Here is a 19,982-nt window from a genome sequence, read left to right as displayed (position 1 = left end):
CTTGTGTCAGACGTCTCTTCGTGTGACGGCACTCTCGCTGTTTTCCGCGCACGCTGCCATATTGATATTGTCAGAGAACTAGTGGAGGGAAGGGGAGAGGAATGGAGCGGATGGAACAGGAGCTGAGTGAGCGCAGTAAAAAGGAAAACTCAGAAAAATCGATTTTCATTTTTTTAACATCATTCAAACTAAATCCTATTATCCTAATAATCCTAATAAATCCTATTTCGATTTAAAATCGGTAAATCGCCCAGCCCTAGTTGAACCGCAATGTTCAACCAGGGAACTATTTTAACTTGGAGAAATAGGGTATGGTGCTTAAAGGTGCTTAAATTTGAAGAAAACACTAATATACACAGGGAGCTGCTGTGTCAAGCTGCTGCTAGCACGGCACCATCTTATTTACCTTGTGATGAATGTAATCTGATTACTCTTTGCTTGGTGTTCAGATCACGAGGGTTGTGCTGACAAAAGGGTGGCGCTGTCTGGAGTGTACGGTGTGTGAGGCGTGTGGCAAGGCCAGCGACCCCGCCCGACTGTTGCTATGTGACGACTGTGACATCAGCTACCACACCTACTGTCTGGACCCGCCCCTTCACACTGTTCCTAAAGGAGCATGGAAGTGCAAGTGGTAGGTTCACCTGTCCGTCACCTGTCCGTCAACTGTCCGTCACCTGTCAGAGTTTATATATATATCTCTCTCTCTCTCTCTGTGTGTGTGTGTGTGTGTGTGTGTGTGTGTGTGTGTGTGTGTGTGTGTGTGTGTTCCTCAGGTGTGTGTGTTGTGTGCAGTGTGGCTCCACCTCCCCCGGGCTGAACTGTGATTGGCTGACTAACTACAGTCGCTGTGGGCCGTGCAGTAGCCTAAGCCGTTGTCCTCTGTGTCAGCGAGAGTACACAAACAATGATCTCATCCTGCAGTGTCACCACTGTGACAGGTAACACACTCTGAGGCTCCACCCACACCTTTTGTGCTTCACTCACACACACACCTTAGAACATGTCACATTTTCTGTGTGTGTAGGTGGGTCCATGCTGTGTGTCAGGGTCTGACCTCAGAGGAGGAGGTGGAGCTTACAGCTGATGAAGGCTTTGAATGTTCGCTGTGCAGAACACACGGCCACGCCCCCTACGGTAAGAAGCCTTCTGATTTGTCTGTTCTGTGTGTGTGTGTGTGTGTATTTACGTGTGTTTGTGTGTGTGTGTGTGTGTTACAGTGACGTCAGACAGTTTTGATTCTCCCTTCACGGCTCAGATCGTCTCTAGGATGAGAGAACCAGGTGAGTATTACAGGAAGTGATGTCACCACATTGAACACGATGTCAGAGGTGATGATGTCATCGTGTATGTGTTTGCAGAGTCAAAGACCTACACTCAGGATGGTGTGTGTCTCACAGAGTCGGGACTTTCTCACCTGCAGTCTCTAGTTGAACCTCTGACGTCACCGCGCAAGTATCGCAGGTAAAAGCTCCGCCCACCTCACCTTCTCTGGAGGCGACAAGTCGTCACTTTTGCTAATCAGCTGTTTCCTGCAGGTGTAAACCCAAACTGAAGCTGAGGATCATTAACCAGAACAGCGTGTCTGTCCTGCAGGCAACACTGGACCCAGACACGCCCACTGAGCCTGACCACAGTAAAGGTCAGAGGTCACCCGCGTGGACACACACACACACACACACACACACACACACACTCGTGTTTGTCACAGAACTAATGATTAAAATCTTTTTCAGGTGATTTAGAAAGTGAGATGAAATCTGACTCCAGCCCAGAGCGAGACCACGCCCCTGATGACGGCACCAAGGAAACTGAGCTCAACGACGGTGGCAAGAAGAGGAAGAGGAAGCCCTACAGACCAGGTGACATGAGGGCGGGGCAAAGACTGTCACTGTCACCCTAGCTTAGCATCAGCTCCAGGTTAATAGTTAGTTTAGCACCAGCTCAAGGAGAGTAGTTAGCTTAGCATTAGCTCCAGGAGATTAGTTAGCTTAGCATCAGCTTCAGGTTAGTAGTTAACCATCTCCCCCCCCACCCCCCAGGTATTGGCGGCTTCATGGTGCGTCAGCGCGGTGGTAAAGCGGGTCCAAGCAGAATCAAACTGTGGAGAAAAGATTCGACGGGAGTGGTAACGGCAGCTGAAGAAGGTGAGACACATGAACACGCCCCCTGTCACAAGGTCGCACAGGAAACAGAATAAGTATGACTATGTTTGTTACATCAGCACGACTGAACGCTGACGCTGTCGTGGAGACTGCGCCCCCCTCTGACCACGCCATGGACAAGGTGAAGAAGAGATACAGGAAGAAGAAGACCAAACTGGAGGAGGAGTTTCCTTCTTATCTTCAGGTAACACACACACAGGTGTACACACACACACACACACACTCAGTGCCTGCATTCTCAATCAAATCAAAAAGGTCTTTATTGGCATGGTATCGTACATCTTACATCGCCAAAGCATATAAGTATGCTTTGGCAACAGTGTTCATACACTCTTATTCACACACTATGTACAATATGTATAATATCTGTGTAAACACACACCTCTCTGTCTGTCTGTCTGTCTGTCTGCCTCCCTCTCTCTCTCTCTCTCTCTCTCTCTCTCAGGAGGCGTTCTTTGGGCGGGATCTCCTGGACCACAGCAAACGGGTGGAGAAGAAGGTGGGGCCAGAGACAACAGGTTGTGGCCAATCAGAAGCATCAGTGGTTAACATGAAAACCCCCACCCCTGTTTTTCATGGCCCCGCCCCCTCAGTGCTGACAGTGGGTGCCATGGTAACAAACAGGAAATGTGGAACACTGTGTAAGTTTTTTTTTTTTGTGAAATCATCATCATCCTCTTCATCTGTGTTTGACACATGTGTGTTGTACACGTGTGTGTGTGTGTGTGTGTGCGCGCACAGTCATGTCCGAGGACCTCCTGGACTTGTGTGACGTCCTCAGCACTGACCCTCACATCCTAAACCAAGGACACACAGGTACTCACCTGTCCTTCATCCCTCACTGCTCCTCCTCCCCTTCATTGTAATGTGTTTACATGAGTGTATGTTAATGATGGTGTGGTTATTCAATGGGCCACAGCTCCACAGGGGGGATGTCGCTGCTGAAGAAGAAGTGTTTCCATCTGGACAATTAATGTGTGTTTGTTTTCAGGTCACTTCCAGGTGGAACGCTCACCTTCTCCGTTTGGTAAGACGCCACAAGAAGACTGTGCTTCTCCTTCCATTTCTTCTCCTCCTCCTCCGTAACAGTTCATTCTTCCTCATTTCGCAGAGCAGCTTCTTCTTCCCCTCTTTAGTTTGTTGTTCTTTCTTCAGAAAACACTGACAGCTTCTTCTTCTCTGTGTCTTATCTTCCTCTTCACTTCCTGTCAGTCCAGTCTTTAACCCGTTTCTCTCTCTGTCTCCCTCCCTCTCCCTCTCTCCCTCAGCCGGCCTCGACATCAGTTCCGTGTCACATGACACTGAGTCGACTGGAGGTGGTGGCTGTGGGCGTGGCCAGAGGGCAGTACAGGAGGAGCCTCTGGACGCCATTTTGAGTCCTGAGCTGGACAAGATGGTGACTGACGGTGTGTTTACTGGCGTGTGTGTGTGTGTGTGTGTGTGTCAGTTATAGAATATTGATTATAAATCAGTTTGTGTTTCAGGTGCTATTCTCAGCAAACTCTACAAGATTCCAGGTAAGAGTTTTGCACGCACGCACACACACACACACACACACACTCTCTGCGTTCTGTGTTAATGTGCATGCGCGTGCATGTGTGTGCAGAGCTGGAGGGCAAGGACGTGGAGGAAGTGTTCACTGCTGTTCTGAGTCCAGACAACAACCATTCAGAGCAGAGACGACACACACACACAGCTGCTGGGAGCAAGACACGCACTCAGCACACAGGTACACGCACATGCAGATGATCTCAGGTCAGTACATGATGGAGAGCAGAGAAAGCAATAGTTCACACAGTGAGCAAACACTAGGGGGCAGTGGAAAGAGAAAAGGAAGACATCTCTGACAGAACCAGACTCAAAGATTGGGGTGAAAGGAAAAAAGGGGGAGATACAGGTTTAGAGATTAGAGAACAAAACCTGATCAACTTCTCTGAGCAGGTGCTGTGTTTCCAAATCTGCCGCTGGTCAACGGCCTGATGGGAAATGTTTCTCACTTCAACAACGCTCCTGCTGGTGTCCCTGCTCTTCCTCCTCCTCATGGCCCCGCCCCTGCGCTCGCCACAGCCAATCAGGCTGCGTCAGGAGAGAGCGAGCAGGACGCCATGTCGACGGCTCAGAGAGGAATGTTGAAGTGGGAGAAAGAGGAAGTGCTCGGAGAGATGGCCGCTGTCGCTCCTGTGCTCTACTGCAATACCAACTTCCCCCAGCTGAGGGAGCAGTACCCAGGTACACACACGGTCATGTGACCTACTGCATCTCAACACACTGAGCATTGATTGATTGATTGATTGATTTTCAGACTGGTCGACCAGAGTGAAGCAGATTGCCAAGCTGTGGAGAAAAGCCAGTTCTGAGGACCGAGCGCCGTATGTGGTGAGTCATCAGTGATGTCATCAGAGACGTCACTCCTCACTAACAGACCATTCATATTCAGTGTCTTGTCTGTTTGTTGGCTTATTCTTAGACTCATTAAAAGTTTTTCACTGGAACTGAACAAGAAGTAGGTGTGTGGGCGTGGCCGGTGTGTGTGTTTTCTTTTTTTATAATAATTGGAGGTGTTTTCACTCTGGCAGCAAAAAGCTCGTGACAATCGAGCAGCTCAGCGTATCAGCAAGGTGACGATGTCCAATGAGCCTGTGAAACGACAGCCGTTACCACAACAACCACCACCACAACAACAGCAACAACTGCAGCAGCAGCAGCAGCAGCAGCAGCAGCAGCAGCAGCAACAACAACAACAACAACAACAATCATCACCACCACAGCCTCCACAGGTACAGCAACAGCTACTACTGCCTCCAGGACCATATGACCCCGTCTCCATGGAGACGGACCTGGCTTTCAAAGACCCACTGAGGCCCAAAGAGTCAGAGCAGGAGCAGGAGTGGAAGTTCAGACAGGTGAGTTTAAACAGGGGTGGTAACAATGGTAACTGTCAGGCTGAACGTCAGGTTAAAAACTGTATTTCATCTAAAAGTACCACGACAAGTCAGTGCTCACTCCACTAGGTGGCAGTCACATCAAGCTGTTTATCTGTAAAATAATGCCCCACCCCTTTCCTAAGACGTAGGGCATTTAAGGAGGAGTTAGCCAGTAGATATTTAAAAGATAGGTTAAAAAAGTTAACCACTAGTTCACTGAAGTTAGTTTAAAGACGGGCTGAGGTAGAAGGTTGTTAGTTAACGACTGAGAGAGTGACATCTCACTAACTCCCATCTACCCTGTCCCCCCCGTCTCTCCTGTCTCCCCGTAGCAAATGCGTCAGAAGAGTAAGCAGTTGGCAAAGATGGAGGCAACTCAGAAGTTGGAGCAGGTGAAAAAGGAGCAGCAGCGGTTGATGAGTCAGCGTCAGGCAGGACAAATGTCCCCAGAGACAGACAGCAACAGTCCTCCCGGGGACAGCACGTCCCCCATCCACCCCCAATCGTCCAGGGAGGGTCAGTTCAGGCTGAACCTCGATGATGTCTTCCTCAGACCACAAGCTCCTCCCCCGTCTGGTTTCTCCTCCCTCCCTCTCTCCCCTCATCCCTCCTCCCCTCTCCACCAGCCCCCTCCCTCCCCCACAGATGTTTTCCCCACCCTCGTCCCGCCCCTCCTCACCCTGGGACCCTTACAATAAGGTGGTAGGGACTTCTCGCCCCACCTCCTCCTCTCAGACTGGAGGATCCTCTGCCCCCCAGCATCAGCGCCACACCTCCCTCAGTGCCTCGCCAGCTCACGATGCCTTTGGTTCTCCTGCGCCGTCCCCTGACTCCAAAACTGCGGACCTCACCAGAACCCTCGGACCACAACCAGGTAACTTCCTCTCTCTTCCTGTCCTTGTGACGTCCTGTCCTTGTTTTGTCTTCTCTCGTGACATCACTTCCTGTTTTCTTCTTTCAGGGCTGCAGCAGAGCAGAGCAGGTATGATGAGCCCTCCCTCTGGCTCCACCCCTGACCACACCCCACGCCACATGGTGGTACGTGTAGCTGAAACCTACCCGCGGACTCCTCCTCACAGTGGTGTGGTCCGCGTGGCAGCGTCTGACCCCAGCGGTCAGGTCCTGGAGCTGATGCAGGGTGGTGTTTTTAAAGCCCCCATGCCCCCCCAACAGGAATTGTTTGGAATTGCAGGAGGAGGAATAGGAGGAAGGAGAGATCCATCCAGACCCACAGACCTGGGATTTGTCCACCCACAGTCTCAGGATCCCTCCTTCCCCTCCAGTCCACTGTCTAGTCTGGGTTCCCCCCACTGTAGCCCATATGCCCAGACGCCTGGCACGCCAAGACCGGACTACAGCCAGCAGGTCACTGACCACTTCAGCCAGCAGTCACCTTTGACCTCTCGGCCATCTCCTGAGCCATACTCCAACCCACAGACTCCTGGAACGCCACGCCCCCACTGTGACCCCACCTACCTCACCACACCCCCTACACTGCGCCCAGATCAGTACAACCAGCAGCCTACCACCCGCCGTCCCTCCCCCTCACACCCAACTCTCGATGCTTACTCCTCCAACCCGGGCACGCCCCGCCCCTCCATCACTGAACGCTTCCCTCGATCACCAGGGAGTCAGCGGAGCAGCGACCCCTACAGCCAGCAGCCGTCCACACCCCGTCCTCAGAAGAACCTGGACTCCTTCATTCAGAACCCCGGAGAGAACTTCACTCCTCAGCCTGTGGGTCCTGGGTCATCTCCTCTGGCTCCAGGAGATCCAGCAGCCTTTACCCCAACAGCCCACCAGGTACCACAGGTGTATACTGTCAGTACTGCAGGTCATACTGTCCGTACTGCAGTTCATACTTCCTGTACTGCAGTTTATACTGTCTGTAGTGCAGTTCATACTGCCTGTACTGCAGTTTATACTGTCTGCACTGCAGTTTATACTTCCTGTACTGCAGTTTATACTGTCTGTACTGCATTTTATACTGTCTGTACTGCAATTTATACTTCCTGTACTGCAGTTTATTCTTCCTGTACTGCAGTTTATGCTGTCTATACTGCAGTTTATGCTGTCTATACTGCAGTTTATGCTACCTGTATTGCAGTTTATGCTACCTGTATTGCAGTTTATACTTCATGTTACTGCAGTTTATACTGTCTGTACTGCAGTTTATACTTCCTGTACTGCAGTTTATACTGTCAGTACTATAGGTCATACTGTCTCTACTGCAGTTTATACTGTCTCTACTGCAATTTATACTTCCTGTACTGCAGTTTATGCTGTCTATACTGCAGTTTATGCTACCTGTATTGCAGTTTATACTGTCTCTACTGCAATTTATATTTCCTGTACTGCAGTTTATACTGTCTGTACTGCAGTTTATGCTGTCTATACTGCAGTTTGTGCTGCCTGTATTGCAGTTTATACTTCCTGTTCTGCAGTTTATACTTCCTGTACTGCAATTTATACTTCCTGTACTGCAGTTTATACTGTCAGTACTATAGGTCATACTGTCTGTACTGCAGTTTATACTTCCTGTACTGCAGTTTATGCTGTCTATACTGCAGTTTATGCTAACTGTATTGCAGTTTATACTTCATGTTACTGCAGTTTATACTGTCTGTACTGCAGTTTATACTTCCTGTACTGCAGTTTATACTTACTGCAGTTTATACTGTCTCTACTGCAGTTTATACTGTCTCTACTGCAATTTATACTTCCTTTTCTGCAGTTTATGCTGTCTATACTGCAGTTTATGCTGTCTCTACTGCAATTTATACTTCCTGTACTGCAGTTTATGCTGTCTATACTGCAGTTTGTGCTGCCTGTATTGCAGTTTATACTTCCTGTTCTGCAGTTTATATTGTCTGCACTGCAGTTTATACTTCCTGTACTGCAATTTATACTTCCTGTACTGCAGTTTATACTGTCAGTACTATAGGTCATACTGTCTGTACTGCAGTTTATACCGTCAATATTGCAGTTTATACTGTGAGTAATGCAGTTTATACTGTCAGTACTGCAGTGTATGCTGTCAGTACTGTGGTGTATGCTGTCAGTACTGCATGTAATATAGTTTATACTTCCTGTACTGCAGTTTATACTGTCTGTACTGCAGTGTATACTGTCTGTACTGTTGTGTATACTGTCTGTACTGCAGATTATACTTTCAGTACTGCAGTTTATACTGTCAGTACTGCGGTGTATACTGTCCGTACTGCGGTGTGTTCCGTCTGTACTGTGGTGTATACTGTCTGTACTGCAGTTTATACTGCCTGTACTGAGGTTTGTAGTGCATGTAATATTGTCTACTGATGCCTCACTGTCTTCACCTTGTCAGTTGCAACAGTCTCCAGGACGACCTCCACCACAGCAGCAGCAGGACTTATTTCCCAGAACCCCTAGCAGTCAGACCCCAAAGCATCCTGGGATTTCAGAGGAGGGGAGCTTCACTCCAAGTCACGACCCCTTTGAGCAGAGTCACATGACAGCTGGTCCCTCACAGACGGATAAGACAGCAGCCAATGAAATGTCAGTGCTGGGAGTAGCCTCATTAGATGGACCAATTAGCATCCTGCCTCAACCTGGTGACTCAGAGGAGAAGCTGAGACAGGTAGAGAGTGTTCTCATGGGTTCTACTGTGTGTCCTCTAGAGTTGTCACGATACCAAAATGAGTAACCACGATACTATACCAGACAAAGTATCACGGTTCCGGGTAGTATCGCGATACCTTTTTTGATTATTATTATGAACTGCAATGTATTTGTACAGGTTATAAATACTTATGAATTACTTATAATGTTGTTTGGTGCATGATAAACATAAACATATATATATATATATATATATATATATATATATATATATATATATATATATATATATATATATATATATATATAATCATTCAGTTTCCTTTGCACATTAATTTATGTTTAACTAATATAAATACTCGGCGTAGGATAACAAATCCACTGTCTTTTAAAAAAAATATATTTGACAATAATGCTTATTTTCCAACATAATAAACCATAGAGAACAAAATACAATAAACAGGAACTGATTCCCTGTGAAAACTATATTTTTATGCCTTTTCTATGTGCTTTATACTTTGACATCCTTTAACTCTTCATTCCTCAGCCTGTACATGGAGCATATAGCCTAATATTAGCCAATGAGAAAAATAAACAGGGCATACTAACCTGTTATTCGACATATAAATGTGGGTGACAACACTGCAGGTGTTTTATGAGGTTGGCTGTGTTCCCTCTTTAGGCTCCTATAGCTTGGTGGCAGCGCCTGCAGAGTGGACGGCCATCGTCTATTGCTTTACCGTCTGTGCCTTGTTTAAAGCCAAAATAGTTCCAAATGTGACTTTTGGAGTTTGTTTTTTTGAGCAAAGTTAGCGGTGCCACTGACGCCGCCGCTCAGGCCCGGTGCTTCTGCCATGGTGAGTGTGTGTCTCGTGTTTGTGACTGTAAGCCGTGCGCGCGTCTGGGTGAGACAGAACTTTAGCTTGTTGTTTGTTTTGAAACAAATTTCTATCGAAGCGGAGCTGTCTTCATGGAGTTCGTTCTTGCCGGCGGAAACACACGAACACCCAATCAGCTAACAGACGGGCAAACCCAGCGTGCGGAAACAGCCTATCATATCCCCGAACGTCACCAGTAACAGGCAAATAGCCAATCATTCAGCAGCTGTGTCGTTCGGTTGCAGTAGTTACAATGTGGGTTTGTTTACAAGGGAGTAGCATGCAGTGAAAAGCCAGGAGGAGAGTAGAGGCGGCTGCAATGTAGCAAAAACTGGCACTGGTAGTATATTAATCCAAGGTTGTACCGTCGTGTAGATTTGGCACCACGGGGTACCGTGGGTAAAGTGCAACTCTAGTGTCCTCACAGGTTCTAATGTGTGTCCTCACGTGTTCTGTGTGTCCTCACGGGTTCTGTGTGTTCTCCAGCGTCAGCGGCTGCGGCAGCTCCTCCTGAGACAGCAGCAGCAGAAGATTGCCCTTCGGCAGGAGAAAGGTCTTCAGGAACCAGTGTCTGGATCGACAGGTGCCCCTGCAGCTCCACCTGGTCCTGGTTCTGGGACGCCTCGTCACTGGTCCCAGGAAGACTCCTCCACCTCTTCCACTCCTCCTGCAGACCTGTTTGGACGTCCACCACCTCCGTACCCTGGCACAGTGAGGCCTTCTGGACCACTGGCCCCTTCAGCCGTAAGGTTCTCTGAAGCTTTCTCAGGAGAACAGCAGAGGGCCTTCAACTCCACTGACGCTCCGTTCCCCAGACAGAGCGTCCCCAGAGAATTGGGCGTCAGAGGACCGGTCCTAAGGTTAGAGCAGTACGAGAACCTGGTTCTGGACTCAGTATAAAGGCATGGTCTGAATGAGTTTTTTCTTTTGCAGGTTCGTTCCTCCAGGAGCTCCAACAGGTCTCCAGGACTCTTTCCTACGTGCTCACCAGAGCTCTGTTCCTGGACCTGGGCTCTCTACAGTGGAGGGCGTCCAGGTCCAGATGAGGAGGCCGATGCCTGGAGAGTTCACTAATGTCCGACCGCTCGCCAGTGCTCCCCCACACATGATGCCAGGTCAGAGAATCTCCACCCACTGTTACTTTACTCTGCTGTAGAATTAAATTTCGTTCTTGATTAAAATTTTCTTGCCATTTTTCAGGCGTCCCCCAGCCCTTCCTCCCCCGCTCCCTCCCCCTCCAGCAGCACAGTATCATGGGACAACCCTACATTGAGCTGCGACACCGCGCCCCTGAGGCCCGTCTGCGACTGCCTGTCGCTCTGACAGGGTCCTTTACTGCTGTGGACCCTGCGGCCCAGTCATCTGTGGTCAGGTCTGGTCAGGGTACCAGGATGGGTGAGTCTACTTTGGGTCAGCAGGTGGTGTTGATGACGGGTGGTGTGGAGCAGCTGAATCAGCAGCACCTGGGCCACTCGGTGGCTCTGACGCAGGGGGCTGATGGGATAGAGGACCACCTGGAGGGCGAGGACTCTGTGGTGAAGGATCTGGAGGATGTGGAGGTGAAAGATCTGGTCGACCTGAACCTGAACCTGGACCCTGAAGATGGTACGAGTCACAACAGAACAGGACTAATAATGGCATCTTTGTTACACTGGTAATGTAACGGTCATTGTGTGTCCTCTGTTCTCTCCTTCATTCTGGTTCTACCTCAGGTAAGGAGGATCTGGATCTGGGTCCTAATGACCTGCACCTCGATGACTTCCTTCTGTCTGGAAAGTTTGACCTGATCGCCTACACCGATCCCGAGCTCAACCTGGAGGACAAGAAGGACATGTTCAACGAGGAGCTGGACCTGGGGGAGCCAGTGGAAGAGAAGGATGGAGCTGGGACCGGCAGAAAGACGGACGGGGTCTCCCAGCCGACCAATCAGGTGAAACACGAAGTGAAGACTGATGAAGCAACATCACAACTTGGAGTTATCACTGCCAGCAGAACTTCTGGACCGACTGCACCTCCTGGAACGTCTAAGGCAGCAGGCTCTTCTGTCCTCATGTCCACGGTGAGGGTGTCCACCGACACAAGTTTAATTAGTAAACAATTAAACACGAGTGAAAAATTTTTTAGGGAGATCAGCTTGTGAACATTGTGTGCAGTAGAGATGTAACGATATGAAAATTTCATATCACGGTTATTGTGACCAAAATTATCACGGTTATCAAAATTATCACGGTATTGTTAGATGTGTTCAAAAAGTACTGAACACACACACTGAAATCTTTTAACAAAGTTTTATTTTAAAAAATATATTTTATATTATATGATGATGATGATTATTATTATTAATTATCATCTGACTGACTGACACGCGCGCACACACACACACAGGTCCTCACTCTGTCGGATAATAATTAAGTAGCAGTGGTCGTACACAGCATGAAAATAAAATAAAAAACACAGAAACAAACATTTTGCTCTGCTACGGTACATGTTGTCTGCACACACTATACGCCCAATAACATGTATTTTTACAGGAGTAACGTTAGCTAACACTTAACTTAGGTTTCCTTTATTGAGAAAATAGGAACGTTTTACAGACAAACCATGACATTTCCCACTATTCCGAAATCCCGTTTTTGTTGACTTACTTCACGCTCGCTGAAACGTTGTGGGTGGTGGTCACGGAAGTGTTACCCCCCTTCGCGGATTTCTTTTTTGTCTTCAATTATTTTACCGTCAACATCATTTAAAAATGCAAAATATGCCCAGACTTCTGATCTTGTTTTTTTACTGGGGGTAAATCTCTGGAGCGCAGGTGGCTTCAGCCGTGTTGTTACAGGACAGTGGAAACTGCGCATGTGCGCCCGCTTCTGAGCGAGTGCCGTTCAGGTGCTGCTGCTTCTTCAGGAAATGAGCAGTATCACTGTGTTTTTCGGTCATCAGTTGCGGTCATCAATCACGGTTTTAACGATAATTAAAATTTGAAACGGTAGTACTAACCGTCGGGAATTTTACCGCGGTTTATCGTCATACCGGTAATCGTTACATCCCTAGTGTGCAGAGAGCACTGCTGTAGAAAATAAACTTTCACTTGGGGTAGAGGTAGCAGGTACCGCAAGATAGCGCTTTGCTAACTTGGTAACATGAGGATATTTGGGCTCAACACCATCAGAGTGGATCCAGTGAAATTAACCTGGAAACCGAAGTTATCCCACACTTGGGATTTGAATGACAGGGTATCTCTGTCCGCTCTCTGTTCGCCCTCAGTCCACTCTCGATCCACGCAGTGGCACTTGCAGGGGGTCCTGTGTGACGGCTAGCTATGCATGCCTGCTACTCTCACTCACTAGCTGCTACTGTGCACATGCGAGCCGAGATGCTAAACGGTCCGGGTCGAATTTAAGTTTTAAGTTCCCCATGCAAAACAAGCCTGTACATTGGCCATATTAGTGCTATGTACACTTGCACATTTACGGACCGCGGTCCACCTCTGTAACCACCCAGACCACCGGGCCTGCACCGTGACGGTTCGGTATGAATATGTGCATCGTTTACCGGGTAAACACATTGTCATTCATCAATTGATCAATCAATACTTTCCTCACTCCAGGAGAAGGTGGAGCACGTGGGCGCCGTGTCGACAGTCCAGGCCCCAGACCAGACTCCGATGTTGAGCATGACTCCCAGGATTGTTCCCCCTGCAGCTCCAGGTGAATCTCACGTTCTCCTGGATGAAGCTGCATTGATCCATGATGGATTATGAGTAGACTGAACTCTCCTTCTCTGTCTCCTCCACAGGTCAACAGTCTGTCGTCCAGCAGCAGCAGAGACCATTTGGACCCTCCTCTCTCCTCACCCTTCACCCTCAGGCTCCTCCCGCCGTGTCTCTCCAACCTCACCTCCTCAACCCTCAGGCCCAACCTCCACACCCGGGAACATCCACCCAGACCCAGAGTCAGACGGACTTCCCAGAGAACCAGAGAAAGGGCAGGCCAGTACTCCTGGAGGAGCAGCCCCTTCTCCTGCAGGACCTCCTGGACCAGGAGCGTCAGGAGCAGCAGCAACAGAAACAGATGCAGGCACTGATCCGACAGAGGTCCACCACTGAGCCTCTGTTTCCCAACATGGGTAAGACCTGGACCTAGAGAAACCCTGACCACACAAAAACCTCCCAGTGTGTTTAACTGTGTCTGTCTGTCTGTCTGTCTGTGTCTGTGTCTCTGTGTGTACAGAGGACTTTGACCCCATCATGAAGGCTAAGATGGTCGCCCTCAAAGGCATCAACAAAGTCATGACTCAGGGAAACCTGACACTGAACCCCATGGCCATCAACAGGTATGACCTCTGAAGCTTCTTAAAGGCATAGTTCAGTTTTGTGGAAGTGTCTCTTGAGTGAGTTCTTTACAAAGTCTCCGTGTCAGATTCCAACAGGCTCCGCCTCCAGTGACTCCAGGTCCAGAGGTTCCGCAGCAGCAGCAGCAGCAGCATGTGGCAGGACAGGTGTGTAGAGACAGTGTCTCACGTCTTTACTGTCCATCTGTCTTCTTCTTGCTGACGTGTGTCCCTCCTCTTCCTGTCAGGACGGGAAGTTGAACCCTCAGCTGGTGAGACCAAACCCCCCCAGCTTCGGCTCAGCCTTCGTCAGTGAGTATCACAACCTCTGTGTGTGTGGTGTTACCATAGAAACCCGTGCGCTAACCTGCAGTGGTGGTTTGTGCAGATGAGTCTCAGCGGCATCAGTATGAAGAGTGGCTGGGTGAGACACAGCGCCTCCTGCAGATGCAGCAGCACCTCCTGGAGGACCAAATCACCACTCACCGCAAAACCAAGAAAGCTCTGTCTGCCAAGCAGAGGACGGCCAAGAAGGCGGGGCGAGCGTTTGCCGAGGAGGACACCGCCCAGCTGCACTACGTCTCTGAGCAGCAGGGGGCGCTTCAGAAACAGCTGGAGCAGGTACACACACGCACACTGACACCCGCACACACATACACACCCGGTGCTGACAGTGTGTGTGTGTGTGTGTGTGTTCAGATCAGAAAGCAGCAGAAAGATCATGCTGAGCTCATTGAAGACTACAGGACCAAACAGCAGCAGCAGAGGGCGCTGCAGCCGCCTGCCACCCTGCCCATGATGACTGCAGGAGCCCTGCCCCTTCCTCAGACTCTACCCTCCCAGCCCGTGGTGCCCATGAAGCCCCGCTTAGGTGGTCCAGCTCTGCCCCCGTGTGTCTCTAACGTCTCTGGTTGGACACCAGGAGATGCAGTTCCAGCATCAATGATGCCAAGGATACTGCCTCATCCTCAGCCCACCCAGGCTCCGCCCCTCACCCAGGCCCCACCCATCACCAAGGCAACCCCTGGTTTGGTTCCCGCACCGACAGTCGTCCTCGACAAAGGCCGAGCTGGTGCAGAAGGAGGCGGAGCTACAGGGGACAGAGTTGCTGCTGCCACACCACAGGTAACTCACCTGATAATGTCACATGATCAGTCGTCTGCTTCTCATGTGAGCGGCAGGTGTCATGTGTGTTAACCTGACTCTGCCCCCTTTCTCTGTGAGTTGCAGGTGAAGTTTGATGACAACAACCCGTTCAGTGAAGGATTTCAGGAGCGAGAGCGACGTGAGCGTCTGAGGGAGCAGCAGGAGAGACAGAGGGTCCAGTTGATGCATGAGGTAACCGCGCTGTTACCATGGTAACACACGGCACTGTTACCGCGGTGACACACAGCACTGTTAATGCAGTGACACTGTCTCTTGTGTCCTCAGGTGGAGCGTCAGCGGGTGCTGCAGCAGAGACTGGATCTGGAGCAGCAAGGCCTTGTGGGAGCTTCCTTGACTCCAGGAGGCGGAGTCTCAGCTGGACCTGGAGCTCCTGCAGGAGCAGCCACAGCGCCCCCCCATGGCAGGGACAGTCTCTCTCAGCAGCCTTTCTTTAGCTCTGAGTTGCCGCAGGACTTCCTCCAGTCCCCTCCAGCCTCCAGACCTCCTGCACAGCTGCCCCAGGGCCAGGTGGGGGCACTGTTTCCCCTGCACCAGGGCTTCACAGGAGCTCCACACCCTGGCGCTCCACCGGCTCTCAGACCCCCCGTCGCCGTGGGTCCAGCCCTGGCCCTTGTCCAGACTAGACAAAGACTCCCAGGCTCCACTGGACTCTCAGTCCAGGTACAGGTGCGTCCTGCTGGGGGCGGTGCTTTAAGAGTAAACACTTCCCATCCTGCTTTTCAAGGTCATCGTTTTATACTCGGTGACTCCTCCACTCCCTCTGGAGGCCCAACCCCCCTCCTCCCACTCTACTGTGACATCATGCCTGATGACAAATCAAAGAAGAACAGGAAGAAAGACGGAGATGACGGAGGAGCCAGGACACCCCTGTCTTCCCATTCTGATGAAAACACAGCCCCGCCTACTCCTGCTCGCTCTGACACCTCTTGCTCTACGCCCACTCGTGGGGGCGTGGAACAATCAGATGCGTCGCTCTCTGGTTTGTCCTCGTCATTTCAGCAGCGCCCCCTGTCTGCTCTGCACGTCAAGGTGTGGACATCCTATCACTTCCTGTCTGTGTGTTTGATGTGGTGATGATGTCATCAGCTCATAGTTCTTCTTCCTCACAGGTGGAGCGCGAGGAGGGCGGAGCCTGTGTGGTGAAGATAGAGGAGACTGAGGGATTCTCTTCCCCTCTTCATGGGGGAGGAAAAGAGGGAGAGCCAGGGAAGGAGCTACTCAGACACCTGCTGAAGGACAAGACCACGCCCCCAACCCCGCCATCACTCATGGGTCAAGCCCCGCCCCTGCTGTCCAGTGAGGAGGAGGAGAGACCTGGTTCCCACGGCAACGTGAGTTCATTTACCCACACAGCATGTGACTGAGTGACCTCTGTGTCCTCCTCTGACCCGTGTCCTCCTCTGACCTCTGTGTCCTCCTCTAACCTCCTCAGGTGATGGACAGTCCAGACCTGGACCTGTCAGGCAGGAAGAAGATGCAGCGCTTTAAGAGACAGGCTCAAGAGAAGGACAAAGCTCCACCCAAATTCAAGAGGAGGAAGAGGGAGGAGGAGGAGGAGGAGGAGGAGATGCTGCTGCACTCGTCCTCTGACTCCCTGACTCACCTGAGACAGGTACAGCTGCCCTCACATGTCCTTCATGTCTCCTTTGTGTCCTTTCACTTGATTTGATGATTAATGATTGATGATTAATGGTGTGTGTCTTTGCAGGTGCTCCCTCTCATGGAGCCTGTCCTTCGCGTTGACCTCAGTCTGTTTCCTCCGTACGGCAGCAGCTCGTCTCTGGACTCAGACTCTAGACTCAACGGCTCCTTCGGTAACGCCAACCTGGGTGGAGTCACCGACTACTACTCCCAGCTCATCTACAAGGTACTGTACAGGTACTAGTAGTACTGTTGCAGTACTACTGATTTGGTCCCTGGACAGTGGTCATGAGTTGTCACTGACAGTGTCTCCCCCTCTCCCTCTCTCTGTCTCTGTCTCTCCCCCCCCCAGAATAACCTCAGTAACCCGCCCACTCCTCCGGCCTCGTTGCCGCCCACTCCTCCTCCTGTGGTCAGGCAGAAGCTTGTGAACGGCTTTGCTACGACGGAGGAGGTGACAAGGAAGGAGATCACAGAGCAGGAGGGTGAGAAGGCACACGCACACACACAGGGTAATTTGATGAAGTGATGGTCATGTGATCACACACAGCAGCTGTTTGATGTATGTCTGTGTTTTTATCTCAGTGAAAAGCTCCTCAGGTCTGAAGCAGAAGGAGGAGCTTCTGTCTCTAAACCACACCCCCAAGGCTGTGGACGTCCCCGCCTCTCTGCCTACTCCACCCCACAACAACCAGGAAGAGCTCAGGTAAGCTCCGCCCCCAGAGCTCAGGTGACATGTGTTCAGTGGTGTGACTTCCTGTCCTGTGGTCCTCAGAGAGCGGGACAGTCCCTGTGTCCCCTCGTCCTCTCCAGAGAGCATGGTGGACATGGAGGTCAGCAGATATCCTGACCTGTCCTTCATCAAACTGGAACCACCCTCTCCCTGCCCGTCACCTCCAATACCCATCATGCCCTGTACCCGTGGAAAAGGTGAGTCAGCAGATTCCAGAGAAGCTGCCGTCAAGACAAACATGGCGGCCGTGACCTCATCTTACGTGTGTTGTCCAGGCTCGGTAGTCAAACAGGAAGTGAAGGCGGAGCTTAATCTCCAGGGTCGTCCCTCCTGCTCGAACACAGATCTGGTTACCATAGCGATAACTCTGAACCCTGTCGCAGCTCAGGTAAACACTCGTCGTGCGGCTTATGCTTTGTTGCGTGGTGAGTAGCCCCTCCCCTGATGACATCACTGTGTTGACAGAACGTGGCAGGTGTGATGGCAGTGGTGGCGAAGCTGCTGCAGGTTCCTGTCCCCGTCAACTACCAGCTGTACCGAGCCCCGCCCCCTCAGGTAAGCCCCGGTAAGCACCAACCCTGATGCAGTCCACTGATGTGTGTGTGTGTGTGTGTGTGTGTGTGTGCGCGTGCGTGCGTGCAGGGGTTAGCAGGCAGCAGACAGCAGAGAGCTCCCCCTGCTGGACACACTGGTCTGTTCCTCACCTTCTTTCTTCCTGTTTGTTGCCCTGCCTCCTCAGTCATGATTGACACTTGTCCATGTGTCCTGCAGGTGTCAGGATGGAGCAACGTGTCCGTCCACAGAACTGCAGCTGCTGTAAGGTGCTGCTGGGAAACCGAGTCCACATCATCAAACAGGTGAGAGGGGGCAAAGAACAGGTCACAAGAAGTCAGACAGGAAGTCAGACAGGAAGTGACTGTGGTGTCTGTTACAGGAGTCTCAGTCAGGACCAGGACCTGGACCCAGTCTGGTCTTCTGCAGTCCTAACTGCTCGTCTCTGTTCATGTCAGAGTTACAGAGTCGAGGAAACAGGGTGAGTCATCATTCACGGAGGTCATGTGAGGTCACGGCTAGCTGTTGATTACATCATCACATGTCTGTGTTGTCCGTCCTCAGTCTGCCGTCCCCGCGTCCATCTCAGAGCGTGCGTGTCCAGACCGAGCGCCGCATCAGTACAACAACAACACGTCCACCATTGCTGTTCACGCCCTGCCCCGCCCTCCCCTCTCTCCGCCCCCCGCCTCCTCCCCCACGCTGTCCTTCCCCCCTGCTTCCGCCATCACCATGGAGACCAGGCCCTGCATGGACAGTCTGAAGGTGGGTGTGGCCTATGAAAGTAGATGTTTGATGAACTGAGAGACAGGCTGACTGTGATTGGTTTGCAGGTGAAGGTGAAGCTGAAGCCCCACCCCCGCGCGGTCCTGGGTGGAGAGGAGTTTTTTCGACAGGGGAAGAGGATGAAGACGTCGCGCTGGAGACGCTGGAGCTTTAGTGTCACTCTCAGCCGGTTAGCATCACACTTAGCCTGTTAGCATGACAACACTACACTGTTAGCGTTGACGTGGACGTGTCTTCTGACCTCAGGGGTTCTGGCCTTCCCAACGAGACTGTCACCATGCCAACAGAGGAGGAGGTAGACATGCTGCTGAAGAAGTTGGGGGCTTGTCTTAGTCCCGACCCGCTGCCCAAAGACCAGCGGAGGTGCTGCTTCTGTCGTCAACTGGGGGACGGACAAACGGACGGACCGGCCCGCCTGCTGAACCTGGACCTGGACCTCTGGGTGAGTCATGTGGGTCCTGGACTCTGGATCAGTGTGATCTCTGGCTGATGACTCTGTGTGTGTGTGTGTGTGTCAGGTCCACCTGAACTGCGCCCTCTGGTCCAGTGAGGTGTACGAGACTCAGGCCGGCGCTCTGATCAACGTGGAGTTGGCGTTACGACGAGGACTCGCTCTGCGCTGCGCCTTCTGTCAACAACCAGGAGCAACGAGCGGCTGCAACCGTCTGCGCTGCACCAACACGTACCATTTCACCTGTGCTCTACACACACACTGCACTTTCTTCAAGGTAACACACACACACTGCACCTTCTTCAAAGTAACACACACACACACATTGCACCTTCTTCAAGGTAACACACACTGCACCTTCTTCAAAGTAACACACACACTGCACCTTCTTCAAGGTAATACACACACACACACACACACACACACACACACACACACACACACACACTGCACCTTTTCAAGGTAATACACACACACACACACTGCACCTTCTTCAAAGTAACACACACACACAAACTGCACCTTCTTCAAAGTACACACACACACACACTACACCTTCTTCAAAGTAACACACACACACCTTCTTCAAAGTAACACACACACACTACACCTTCTTCAAAGTAACACACACACACTGCACCTTCTTCAAAGTAACACACACACACACTGCACCTTAAAAGTAACATACACACACACACTGCACCTTCTTCAAAGTACACACACACACACACACACACACACACACACTGCACCTTCTTCAAG

The 19,982-nt window shown here is 50.9% G+C and overlaps 1 protein-coding gene across 1 annotated transcript in view; it reads left to right on the top strand.

Moving 5' to 3' along the window:
• Window positions 1–19,982, top strand: part of LOC122758698 (histone-lysine N-methyltransferase 2C-like) — a 33,577-nt gene that overhangs the window by 9,867 nt on the left and 3,728 nt on the right. The window contains 50 exon segments of the mRNA XM_044013020.1: window positions 450–631; window positions 774–938; window positions 1,025–1,134; window positions 1,218–1,280; window positions 1,359–1,461; window positions 1,536–1,639; window positions 1,734–1,859; window positions 2,040–2,144; window positions 2,222–2,346; window positions 2,608–2,803; window positions 2,904–2,978; window positions 3,154–3,189; window positions 3,431–3,568; window positions 3,647–3,679; window positions 3,769–3,891; window positions 4,104–4,391; window positions 4,465–4,538; window positions 4,739–5,065; window positions 5,419–5,724; window positions 5,726–5,960; window positions 6,048–6,889; window positions 8,430–8,702; window positions 10,048–10,421; window positions 10,495–10,676; window positions 10,762–11,166; window positions 11,274–11,620; window positions 13,169–13,268; window positions 13,357–13,686; window positions 13,791–13,893; window positions 13,980–14,058; window positions 14,139–14,202; window positions 14,279–14,511; window positions 14,590–15,015; window positions 15,121–15,228; window positions 15,322–16,086; window positions 16,167–16,388; window positions 16,490–16,669; window positions 16,766–16,924; window positions 17,051–17,183; window positions 17,284–17,404; window positions 17,474–17,628; window positions 17,707–17,819; window positions 17,897–17,986; window positions 18,074–18,122; window positions 18,203–18,288; window positions 18,366–18,464; window positions 18,548–18,748; window positions 18,817–18,938; window positions 19,016–19,211; window positions 19,288–19,497. Of these exon segments, the coding sequence (XP_043868955.1) occupies window positions 450–631; window positions 774–938; window positions 1,025–1,134; window positions 1,218–1,280; window positions 1,359–1,461; window positions 1,536–1,639; window positions 1,734–1,859; window positions 2,040–2,144; window positions 2,222–2,346; window positions 2,608–2,803; window positions 2,904–2,978; window positions 3,154–3,189; window positions 3,431–3,568; window positions 3,647–3,679; window positions 3,769–3,891; window positions 4,104–4,391; window positions 4,465–4,538; window positions 4,739–5,065; window positions 5,419–5,724; window positions 5,726–5,960; window positions 6,048–6,889; window positions 8,430–8,702; window positions 10,048–10,421; window positions 10,495–10,676; window positions 10,762–11,166; window positions 11,274–11,620; window positions 13,169–13,268; window positions 13,357–13,686; window positions 13,791–13,893; window positions 13,980–14,058; window positions 14,139–14,202; window positions 14,279–14,511; window positions 14,590–15,015; window positions 15,121–15,228; window positions 15,322–16,086; window positions 16,167–16,388; window positions 16,490–16,669; window positions 16,766–16,924; window positions 17,051–17,183; window positions 17,284–17,404; window positions 17,474–17,628; window positions 17,707–17,819; window positions 17,897–17,986; window positions 18,074–18,122; window positions 18,203–18,288; window positions 18,366–18,464; window positions 18,548–18,748; window positions 18,817–18,938; window positions 19,016–19,211; window positions 19,288–19,497 (9,681 nt within the window).

Source organism: Solea senegalensis, linkage group LG1 (assembly GCF_019176455.1).
Source record: "Solea senegalensis isolate Sse05_10M linkage group LG1, IFAPA_SoseM_1, whole genome shotgun sequence".
Classification (NCBI taxonomy): domain Eukaryota; kingdom Metazoa; phylum Chordata; class Actinopteri; order Pleuronectiformes; family Soleidae; genus Solea; species Solea senegalensis.
This window is presented reverse-complemented; position numbering and strand designations above follow the sequence as displayed.